Source organism: Chelonia mydas, chromosome 1 (assembly GCF_015237465.2).
Source record: "Chelonia mydas isolate rCheMyd1 chromosome 1, rCheMyd1.pri.v2, whole genome shotgun sequence".
NCBI classification, from domain to species: domain Eukaryota; kingdom Metazoa; phylum Chordata; order Testudines; family Cheloniidae; genus Chelonia; species Chelonia mydas.
Window position 1 is genome coordinate 262125676 of NC_057849.1, and position 12066 is coordinate 262137741.

General features: G+C 38.7%; 1 protein-coding gene across 3 annotated transcripts in view; it reads left to right on the forward strand.

The window, feature by feature from the left end:
• NUP205 (nucleoporin 205) overlaps window positions 1-12066 on the forward strand; it is a 71778-nt gene that overhangs the window by 15224 nt on the left and 44488 nt on the right. For all 3 annotated transcript variants that reach the window (XM_037884183.2, XM_037884191.2, XM_037884203.2), the window contains exons 7-12: window positions 2186-2350; window positions 3205-3380; window positions 6588-6704; window positions 8328-8465; window positions 9547-9697; window positions 10766-10971. In XM_037884183.2, coding sequence (XP_037740111.1) covers window positions 2186-2350; window positions 3205-3380; window positions 6588-6704; window positions 8328-8465; window positions 9547-9697; window positions 10766-10971 — 953 coding nt within the window. The remainder of the gene's footprint in view (window positions 1-2185; window positions 2351-3204; window positions 3381-6587; window positions 6705-8327; window positions 8466-9546; window positions 9698-10765; window positions 10972-12066) is intronic.

A 12066-nucleotide genomic window follows, 5' to 3' on the forward strand; every position in this document is an offset into this window, starting at 1 on the left:
TTCTGTTTCCCTTTTATATTGGTGGAGTCTGACATATATAACTTTCAGAGTTTGTTGCAAGGCCTATTGATTTAATATGGGCTTCTGCCTGAGGAAGGGATATTGACAGAGTCAAGTTTTGGTTTTTGGAAGGGAGTCATTTAGGTTGACTTTGGAGGTGGTAGCGGTCTTGTTTCGTAGCTTTGTACTTGCATCCAGAGAATGATGGCTGCTTTTTTTATTACATAGAGAAAGAAATAGTATAAAATGTATGTTGAGTCATAAAACTTTTAAGTGAATGCATATTGTACAGTAACTCCTCACGTAAAGTCATCCCGGTCAACGATGTTTCATTGTTATGTTGCTGATCAATGAGAGAACATGCTCGTTTAAAGTTGTGCAGTGCTCCCTTATAACATTGTTTGGCAGCTGCCTGCTTTGCCCACTGCATGCAGAAAGAGCAACCCGTTGGAGCTAGCTAGTGGGGGCTTGGAACCAGGATGGACCGGCAGCCCCCCATCAGCTCCCCTAAGTTCCTATGTGGCAGCCGCCCAGCAGGCTATCAATTGCTGGGCAGTTCAGCTGTCCCTCCCCCCCAAGGCTGTGTGCTGCTCCTGCCCTCTGCTTTGGAGCTGCTCCCAGGAGCCTCCTGCTTGCTGTGCAGGGGTGGGGAAGGGGTGCTAATGTCAGGGAATCCCCCAGCCCCCTGCTCCTTTACCCTATCTCCACAGAGCAGGGGTTGGGACATGACAGGGCTCAGGACAGAGGGAGCTTGCAGGCAGCAGCTGCTGTCTCAACTTGCTGATCTACTTAAAAAGACAGAGTACTTAGAGCAGGGGTGGGGAAACTGTTTGGCCTGAAAGCCACGTTGGGTTTCCAAAATTGTATGGAGGGCCAGTTAGGGGAGGCTGTGCCTCCCAAAACAGCCAGGCGTGGCCCGGCTCCTGCCCCCATCCGACTCTCCTTGCTTCTCTCCCCCTGACGGCCCCCCTGGGACTCCTGCCCCATCCAGCCCTCCCTGTCCCCTGACCGCCCACAGAACCCCTGCCCCTGACTGCCCCCCCCGCCGCACCATCCAACCCCCTGCCCCCGTCCTTCCTGACTGCCCGCCCCGGGGACCCCTGACCCATTCAACCACCCTTTCTCCCTGACCACCCCCAGAATCCCTGCTCCTGACTGCCCTCCACCGCTCCATCGAACCCCCCCGCCCTTTCCTGACTGCCCGCCCTGAGTCCCTGATCCCATTCAACCCCCTCTGCAGCTGTGTGGCCTGGCAAGAGCTCGCAGCCCCGCCTCCCAGAGCATTGCACCAGTGGCACAGTGAGCTGAGGCTGCGGGGGAGGGGGAACAGCAGGGGAGGGGCCGGGGGCTAGCCTCCCGTGCCAGGAACTCAGGGGCCAGGCAGGAGAGTCCCTCAGGCCGGATGTGGCCCGTGGGCCGTAGTTTGCCCACCTCTGACTTAGTGTGGTCAGCGTACTTAAAGGGGCAATGCGCCTCTCTCTCTCTCTCACTCACACAGTGTGTGTCTCTGTCTCTCTCTGCCATGCTGTCTCCCCTCCCTCCATTCATGCTGCCTTGTAGAGTATGAGGCTACATTAACAACAATGTGTTAGCCCTTGAGGGCTCAGCCAAGTGCTAGTTCATCGTTTAGCAGTAAGGCATTCCCTGGAAAATATCTCACCCTCTGACTTCACCACCTCAACCAAGCTTCACAATCATTATTGCTGTGTACGGTATTAAATTGTTTAAAACTTATACTGTGTGTGTGTTTGTGTACACACACACACACAGACTGTAGATATATATATATATATATATACATACACAGAAAGAGAGAGAGTGTCTTTTGTCTGACGAAAAAGTTTCCCTGGAACCTAACTCCTCCCCATTTACGTTAATTCTGATGGGGAAAATTGGATTTGCTTAACATCGTTTCACTTAAAGTAGCATTTTTCAGGAACATAACTACAACCTTAAGTGAGGATTTACTGTATACTGTTTGGGCTTCAGACTACTTGAAAGAATCAACTGATCAGTTTAAAGAGATAGAAAAAGTGACAATTATTGTAGTAGCTAATTGGAGAAGTAAGCTACATTTGTTCTCCAAGGCTGTACATTTCAGGAATTGTTCATATTTTTTTTTAATGGAAATGAGAATTTAGTGTTTCACTTTTTTATATAATGATGAGTCACTTTGTTTTTCCAGATTTGATGCACCAGCTGCCTCTGTTAACCGAGAGACAGTACATAGCAACAATCCACACTCGCCTTCAAGATTCTCAACCATGGAAACTACCAGGGCTGCAAGCTACTGTTAGATTAGCATGGGCACTAGCATTGCGAGGAATATCCCAGCTGTCTGATGTGACAGGTAAATGAATCTGAAGTGAAACTGCTATAGCTAAGTCTTCAGGGCCCCTTAATACTACAAGTCAGAGCAGCTGTTACTTTTTGGGGGAACAGTAACTGCCCTCTATCACAGAACTGTGCAACTGATAACTTGTATTTGAGAGTTTGACTGAGAATTATATTAGTCTGAAATATACACAGGATTAGAAATACTTACTGTTTCATGATACAAACTCCATAATATCCCTTCATTTCAATAGCAAATTAATATTGTGCTGAAAAAATGCGTCAAATTTCATTTAATGCTAGTTGGTGCCCTATGTTGGTAACTCTACCATTAAAAAACAAAAATAGATTCCAATTTGTTATAGCCTTTATGAGTTAAAGGCAGCTCCATTGTAGCTGGATATTGTAAAACACATTGTCTGCTGAAAGGATATTTGAGAACATTGGATAGTTTTCTTCCAAAAGATGTGGACTTCTGAAGTGCTGTAGTGGATCAGAATTAGATCAGTTTCAGAATATCCTTTCTGTGAAGTTAAATCAGAGTTAAACTTCACAGTTCTAACGGTCTTAAAAGAATAGTTTTTGATTATTATAAATAATAGGGGCCTACAGCCCTGCATAACTGGATTTGGTCTCACTTATTCAGAGGACTAAGTGGATTATGCACATCTTTCCTCTTTGATCAGAGTTCAAGTACTGGCTGTCCCACTGTATTGGCATAACTTTTACAGACCACTGTTCTTTTGAACATCCAAAAGACTTAGGTAGTATATGTTTATGTTCATTTGCAAGTAAGCCAGGAACTGTGAAACATTGGTAAGTGAGATAATTGCATTCTTTCTTCCTCTTCCCCTTCTTTATTCTTTCTAGCTCTTGCAGAATTCACTGAGGCCGATGAGGCAATGGCAGAGCTAGCAATTTCTGATGATGTCTTCCTGTTCCTTACTGAATCTGTGGTGGGGTCTGAAAACTTCTACCAGGAAGAATTTTACATCCGCAAAATTCATAACCTTATCACAGACTTTCTTGCGCTCATGCCGATGAAAGTAAGTTGTTATGCATGTGGACTAGCAGTTGATGAGAATTTTGGATGTATAATCCAAATGTCATGTACAGGAGCAGATAGCAATTTTGGATAATATGGAGATCCAGATAAGGCATCTATCACCATGGTCTTGAAGTGCTAGGATTCAGAAAACTGCCAATTAATTATGTATTTGATTTATGGAATTAATACAGTTTTCAATTTAGTTTCCAAATAACGATGCTCTAAAAATCAAAGTTTACATGAGTATAGTGAAATTTTAAAAGCAAACTGTTCATTTGGTAGTACTTATAATTTTTAATAAATGCCATTTTTTTCTATAGCGACATAGTATCGCAGCTGAAGTTATTTGTGAATGGGAAAAGATCAGTAATCCCACCGTACTGTGTCAGTGCTTTTTAATTTTTTTGCCAGGAATAGACTTTTGCATATGTGTATGGGAGGGGTGCTATCTTTCCTTGCAGCAGAATACTTTTCCTATGGATATAACAATTTGATTTACCAGGAATTGAAACACTTGTGCTGCAAAGCAAAAATAAAAAAGATGTGTTTGTAGCAGTGTGAGCTATTTCATTTGTGCAAGAACTTATATCCATGCATTGAAAGCAAGAGATCTGGGAAAGTGTAGTGTCTTTTTTTAATAATTGGTGAAAGCTTTATTTTGTGTCTGTTGTGTCGAGCAGTTCTGTGTCCATTTGAGTTGCCAAATAATGACTGTGCAGTCATAATTTTTAATTCTTTTTTATGTGCATACCTTTAAAGGATCTCTTTGTTCATTTTAGGCTGGCATGAGAATGTCTGGGGAAAAAATCATTCCTTCAGTTTTAAGAATCTTTTTTCTGAGTGCACATATAAACATATTTGTAGACTGTTTAAATTCTCATTTATTTAAAATTCTTTGTTTATTATGATGATTGCTGAATTGATTTAAAAGCTTTTCTGAATTCACAGCAGGTACAACAGTGGCAATGTCCATGCAAGTATCCTGTGTACACAGCCTCACTAGTGTGCCTCCGTCCACTTCTGTAGGGACCACACACAAACACCTAGAGGGGAGTAACATGCTGTAACAGGCTTTGGCCTTTCTGCTAAGGCTGCGAACAAAGGTGGTTTGTCTGTCTGATGCAGACGTATCCCTTAGGAAATAGGCTCATTTCATGTAATCATTGAATAGTCACAGTATAGTAATGTCTTTCCATTAGCTGCAGCCCTGGACTATATTAAAGCGATGACCTAGAGGTGCAAAGGAATTCTATTTAGGAACAGAATATTGCCATATAGGATCAGAACAGTGGTCTGTCCATCTGTTCGGGTATCCTATTTCTGTCGGTGGCCAGTAACAGTTGCTTCAGAGGAAAAAAGCTTGCAGCAGACAGAATTCTTGCTTGTGAAAGAATCCTTTCCAATCCATATTAGGTAATGGTTGGATTATGGAATTTACATGCCTTATTACATTATAGAACTTTGAATGTTTTTATTATCCGCATAAATGCTTAATCTTTTTTTTTTTTTTTAATCCTACTAAGCTCTTTTTCTCAATGATATATTTTGGCAGAAACTTCTGCAGGTTAATTATGTTTTGGGCCAGTGCACTGACAACAGTGGTAGTCACTTGTGAGGTACTTTGTCAAAGGCTTTTTGAAATTCAAAAAAATTATGTCAGCTGGTTTTCTTTTATCCAGTAATTTGTTGACACATTCAGAGAATTCTAGTAGATTAGAGAGGCACAATTTTTCATTACAGAAGATGTACTTTTTTCTTTCCCCCCTGTCATATTGCATTCATTCTAGCCATTTTAACACTTTAATTATAGCAAACAATTTTACTGATATTGAAGCAGTGCTGACTGGCATGTAATTCCCTAGGTCACCCCAGAACTCTTCAAAAAGATAAAGAAGACATTTGCTACCATTCAGTATAGTAGCTGATTTCTTGAGGAATTTAGTTCTTCTCAATTCTGTTCATACAAGGCACTATCCTATAATGCTAGCTCTGTTTTCTCTCTCTACACTCCACATACACAAGCATATTCGTATAATTAACTTAAATTTTTGATTTTGGTACAGAAGTTCATTTAATCTATCTAGCTTTCCAAATTGAAAATATTAGAGGATGTAGCTTTGGGGCCTGATCCAGATCACACTGAAGCCAGTGGAAATATTCCCATTGACTTGGATCAGGCTCTTGTTGCAGATGAGAAGAGCCTTGAGAGAAACAAAGTGGTTAAATATTTCTCTCGATTTATCAGCTCCGCGAATTAGTGGTGGTTCTTCAAGTATTTGTCCACATGGATCCCACTCTTGGTACACATGGTTTCCATGCACACAAGATGGAATTCTTTTGCCCAGCAGTGTCTGTCTGGAATCATGCCTGAACCTTGTGCCCCTTCACCTGAGGGCATAATGGACAGGGCAGATCCAACCATCCCTCACTTTCTTCACCAATACAGAATCGTAGAGCAGTGGCTCTTAACCTTTCCAGATCACTGTATTCCTTTCAGAAGTCTGATTTGTCTTGTGTACCACCAAGTTTCATTTCACTTAAAAACTACTTGCTTACAAAATCAGACATAAAAAATATAAAAGTTCCACAGCACACTATTACTGACAGATTGCTGACTTTCTCATTTTTACCATATAATTGTAAAATAAATCAATTGGAATATAAATATTTCAGAGTATAGTATATAGAGCAGCATAAACAAGTTATTGTGTGTAATATAAAATTTTAGTTTGTACTGACTTTGCTAGTTCTTTTTATGTAGCCTTTTGTAAAACTTGGCAAATATCTAGACGACTTGATGCACCTCCTGGAAGACCTCTGCGTACCCCCAGGTTGAGAACCACTGTCCTAGAGGAGAAAGACTCCATAGTAGCAGGGAAGGAGGGATCCATGTGGACATAACATTGTGGTTATCATATTATTGGTTATCAGACATTTGATTTATACCTTGAACCGCTGAGAATTTCTTCCTACTATTGGATGATATGGTAACAATTTAAACAGAAAATTAAAATAAACCCCTGCAATTTGATAATGAATTTCAATCTATTTCAATAGCATTTTTGTTTATTAAGGACATGCTTAGGAGTGTTAAAATGTTTTATAAAAATAGATAAGACTAGGTTGCTATTTGTAATCTTTAAGATAATTTTTTTTGTTGGCTTAAAATAGACCAACATTCTTCTCCACTTCATAAATTGTATAGGTGAAACAGCTGAGAAATCGTGCAGATGAAGATGCTCGTATGATCCACATGAGTATGCAGATGGGTAATGAGCCACCTATTTCCCTTCGGCGGGATCTGGAACATCTTATGCTTTTAGTAAGTCCTACTTTTTAATTATGTTCGTAAAAAGGGATTATTTGGGGGTTTTCCTGTTGAAAACTTCTGATACCTTAACAGTAAAACACATTATTTGAATAAGAAGATACTGTGTGGGGTATACCTTACCTATTTTTAATTGTCAGTGGACATCTTCATATTTTTCGTTAAATCAGAAGTAGATATTTTCATTAACTAGTGATGTAGTTGAATTAATTTGCTGACCTGACTTCTCCCTGCTAATAAATATCAGTTTATTTTTGTTCAACATATAAATATTGCACCATTTGTTACATTTAAAATACTGCACAATGTATACACAATCATACGTCAAAAGATACTCGGGTATCTAAAGTGTAGCACCACAGTATTTTAAATGTAACTCCTCCCCCCCTTCCCCCCATGTTAACACAACTTTAAAATTGAAATTCCAAGTTTACAAATCTCAGAACTATGATTCCCATCTAACAGTATTTGAGGCACTTTGTGCTTATGTAGTGTTTTGTGTTTCTGCATCATCCCAGCAAAATTCTATCTATTCGCCTTGGGCGACTAAAGTATCATTAATTTTTACATGATCATTAGTCATTATGGTAAAGGGTGAGTGTGTAGATTTTTTTGCATCTGATATTGTAATTTTTCATAACAGTTTTGCAAGGCTGCTATATACATGGTGTTGAGATCTTAAATGCAAAAAGACCAAGTTACAGCTGATGTGGGAATTGTAACTAAATTTCCTGTGTTTCATTAGAGTAAAATTTCAACCATAATGTTGCATCTATAGAAGGGTCTTTTTCCATTCTATTTCTTTGTTTTAAAAGAAATAAAGTTGGTCTTGTGTGTTTATTTCAATTTGTGATTGTTAAAGTTAGATAACATATTCAAATACTGTATGTGGGCAGTGTACATTTTTTCCATCGTTGTTAAGAAATAAATGTTATAATAAAACAAATTGGTGAAGTATACAAATTCCTCCTTAAATACAGTGTACCAGGCAAGTTTGAAATTTTAAATTCTAACCATTTTAAAGCTAGAGAAACATTAAAAATATTTTTTATCCACAAAAACTATTAGGCAATTTTATAAATCATTAAAAATGGGGATTAGAATGAAAATGCCTTCTTAATCAGAACTTGTTATGGCTCTGGCACAAAGCTATAACACACCTATAAAATGAAGAACTTGAAACAGAAATTATTCTGAAGGAAATTTGACCAGTCAAAGAACAGTTAAAAGCTTTTAATCCCAACACTTACTGATTTATTTTAAGCTAATTGCAGCACAAATACCCAAATGCTCATTTAAAGAAAATACCAGTGTGTTGATATCCAGGGTTTTATAGGCAACAGAGGGAGAATACCATTGAAATTTACAAATAAAAATTATTATTAAAAAAATCTGGACATTTCAGGGTTTTTTAGCTGTGGATTGTTCTCACATTACTGCATAGGAACTGCCATTTTCAGGAAGGGAATATTTAAAAAATTATGTATTAACCATGAGATTATTTTTCTTCCTGTATTTCCAGGTTGTGCTGAAGTAGTGTTCATTGTTAAAATCTTGGCCTCTTTATTTGCGTTGACATTTTTTCTCTCTAGAACCGTATTTTTTGTCCCCCTACAGATTGCTGAGTTGTACAGGAAGGATCCCTTTAATCTGGAATTTGCTCTTGAGTATTGGTGTCCTTCAGAACCTCTCCAAAGCTCCACCATTATGGGATCTTATCTTGGAGTAGCCCATCAGCGACCTCCTCAGCGCCAGGTTAGCCAAATGCAACTTTTTTCCTCCAATGTTTTCAGTGGAAAAACTTTTCTTTTCTTTTCTTTTCTTTTTTTTTTTTTTTTAAAAACGTGTGTCATTTACCTTAGTTTCATGGTGTTAAAAGCTGCAGGCTGGAGCACCAATAGCTCCTGGAATCGAGAGGAGTAAAGATGGTTTTTGAGGAACTGGTAGAATCACTCTCATATGGTCTTAAGAACCTGTTATCCATTGCCAAGATATTAGTGCAGTGCTCCCACCGTTGTATGGGCACTATAGGCATGCTAGAAAGGGAACCTTTACCAGTTGTCCTTGGCTGTAGATTGTTCTCTGGGGTGTCGGTGGGTATTAATGGGAAAGAATCTAACCAATTTCAAAACTCTTGTTTATGCTTGAGCTACCTAATCGAAGACTTCTACACAAGCAGCTACATTTTCTCAGTGAACATGACTAATAATAATATTTTGCTCTTACGTTGTACCTTCTGTCTGATTATATCAAAGTGTTCTATTGATATTTCCAGAGGCAAAACTCTGTTAAGGTGCAGTTAAGGTCTCTTAAGGGTAGAAAACATTACAAGGATGTTGTAATTATCTAAATTCCAAGGATATAAATTAGGATTAAAACCAATCCAGATATGTTAAGGTAAGAAATGCAGAGTTAAGGCATCCAAACAACCTTAGCTGTGCCCTGTAGTAACCTAATTACCATGCAATTATTTAGAGATTATGGTCTCAGATTAGATTTATTTTTAAAGAAAGACATATTAGATTTTCTTCATAGTTTTCCCCTTTTGGCATCACTGCAGCTAATGTTATGAAAGATTATTGCACCCTTATTGATTAACATGTGTTCCTTTGCAATATCCTGAATATTTTGTGTATCTCTTTTCTCTTCAAAATGTGGATATTTTCTGTTCAATGAAACAGAACAAGCAGTTCACAAGTGTATTTATTTTGGAGTTGTGGTGAGGGTTTTGTATTTTTTAAGTCCAAACCAGAATATACATTATCCTTTTGGTGTTTGTTGTCACCCCCAAAATACGGTTAGATTTCTTTTTAAACGTTTACCTTTTTCATTCCAGGTCGTCTTGTCAAAGTTTGTTAGACAAATGGGAGACCTACTCCCCTCCACAATTTACATCCCATATTTGAAAATGCTTAGGGGATTGGCCAGTGGGCCCCAGTGTGCTCATTATTGCTTCAGTTTGCTGAAGGTCAATGGCAGCAGTCATGGTAAGAAAGGTGTTTGACAGTAGGCTCACCTCCCAACTCTTTTCCTAGACAAATTAGACAAGAATGCAGATCTGGATGAGATTAATTGTAGTTTACTACTTAGTTAGCTACTATTAGTCTTACACCTTTAGTACAGAGGTAAAACTCATTTTCACTTTCAGTTGTGGTCTGCATAAAGATACTGGTTTATATATGTTAATTAAATATTTGAGTGTCCTGATTATGGGAGTGGCTGAATTCCTAATATATTTAACAGAAAGCTATAAAACATTTTAAAATCAATGAGAGCTTCAATATATCACTTTTGCTCAGTACAGCATGTTGAAGAGTCACTTATTAGCATAAAATAGCCAGGCTGTGGATTTCCAAATACATTTTTAAATGATGGCTGGCATTTCTGGGGTTGCTTTTAGAGGCATTCTGACAAAGTGCCATCATTTGTAACACAGGTAATATAAGAGTTTCTGTTTTGTTTTCATACTAGGTTGTCGGGGAAAAAATTACGAGACTAACATTGTCTTTACACATTCAGCATGTCAAAGGTTCTGATTCATAAACCCATACTATAGCATGATTAAAACAGTAAACCTATTTTACACCTGATTATCATATTAGTAGTGTCATAGCTCTTCAAAAAGACCATAAGAGCACAAAGCTCACCAACACCAGGCTTTTATCATAAACTTTGTTTTCCTTTCTGGCCCACTTTGAATCTGAACTGAAAGTTGAGCTCACTGATGATCTCCAATTCTGGTGTGCCATTGCAGGGTACAGATGGTTAAGGAGAAGGGACGGGGAGGTGTTTTATGGATGCCAATAGGCACTTTTTTTTGTCAACTCAGAATGTTTGGAAAACAACTCATGTTGTGGGCATTAACATAAATGATAAATAATAGTAAAAGTGTACAACCTCTCGTACACAGTGAGAAGAATTTCTTATTAGTTCAGCTTCCAGAATACTGTGTTGAGTACAAGTTAGGGCAGTTCTTTAAAGTTTGATATCCTCTTTGCCACCCTGTAAAAGAGCAAAATTATTTTGTAATCAGTTTGAACATTTTTCTTTTCCAGCTGAAAACATCCAAGGAACAGGTGGCAGCCCTGTCTCCTGGGAGCATTTCTTCCGCTCCTTGATGCTGTATCATGAGCACTTAAGGAAGGACTTGCCAAGTGCAGATAGTGTTCAGTACCGTCACCTCCCCCTCCGAGGAATCACCCAGAAAGAACAGGATGGATTGATTTCCTTTTTACAGCTTACAACTACTATAGTGAAGTGGGTAGGTAATCCTTTTTTTTTCTTGTGTCTCGCTGGTACGTTTCTGTATCTCTTGCAAGATGACATTTAAACTGACTTACAGATTTGAGTTTGCACGTAACTAACTAGTGGTGACCTATGCCACGTTTGCCCAAAATGGCACTCTGGGCAGAGTCAGCTAGCAGTTGCTGTGATTTGTTTTCTGGACTTCATAAGTGATAGCAGGAATGACTGGGTTGGACAAGCATGTGATAAAGCAAGAAGGGGCAGGGTCTGTTGTTGGTACTGCAAATTGCTGATTTTTAACTTTCAAGACTCCCTTCCCTGTTGTGGAAGAGTTGTCTTTCTTTCACAGCTAAGACGAGTTTAAAAGAAATCAAGTCAGAGCTGAAGAACTCTGAGCATTTACATTTAATAATTTGAGAGGGGAAAAGCCAGAAGAAGTAAACTAAAATAAAAGAGAGAAAATGGCAGGGGAAACAAACTGCTAGTGAAACTTACCTCCAGGCTGGATTTAAATGGCTGCCAGACCTATAGCTGAAAAGGCACCTTGAGTTAAAGGGGTGGAAACTCCAAGCAATGGTTATGAAAATAATACATCAGTGCAGGCTCTACATAGGTGGTACAGCTTTAGTTCAGTTACTGAATACCCACATGAGGAGAGGGTAATTCTATATTAAGTATGCTTAGAATATCTAGCTATACTAGAACTGTATGCCAGTTGAATAGCTTAGCAAGAGATCTCAGGTATGCTTTAACTAGCCCTACCCAGCTTTTAGATCTTAACAAGTTTAATTTCAACTTAGTGAATGTTAAAAATAGATAATACAGGCTTGTAATAGAAATAATGACAGAGCCCTTATCTGCTCTGGTGTGAAGGGGCTGTTGAGGTATAAGCACTTGATTTCTCTAGAGGCAGTTGTGTGGGTGTGTTCCTGCTAGTATATGCTTGGGAGTTACAGAAGAGACTTGAGCTTCCAGCACATATATGCACAATTTCTTTAGTACATGTTGAAAGAAGAAGAAAGAGGGTGAAATACTTGGTAATTGTATTCAATTATTTTTAAAAATAAGCTTCTTAATCAATGTTTTTAATCAGTTAAAAGTGATGCTTTAA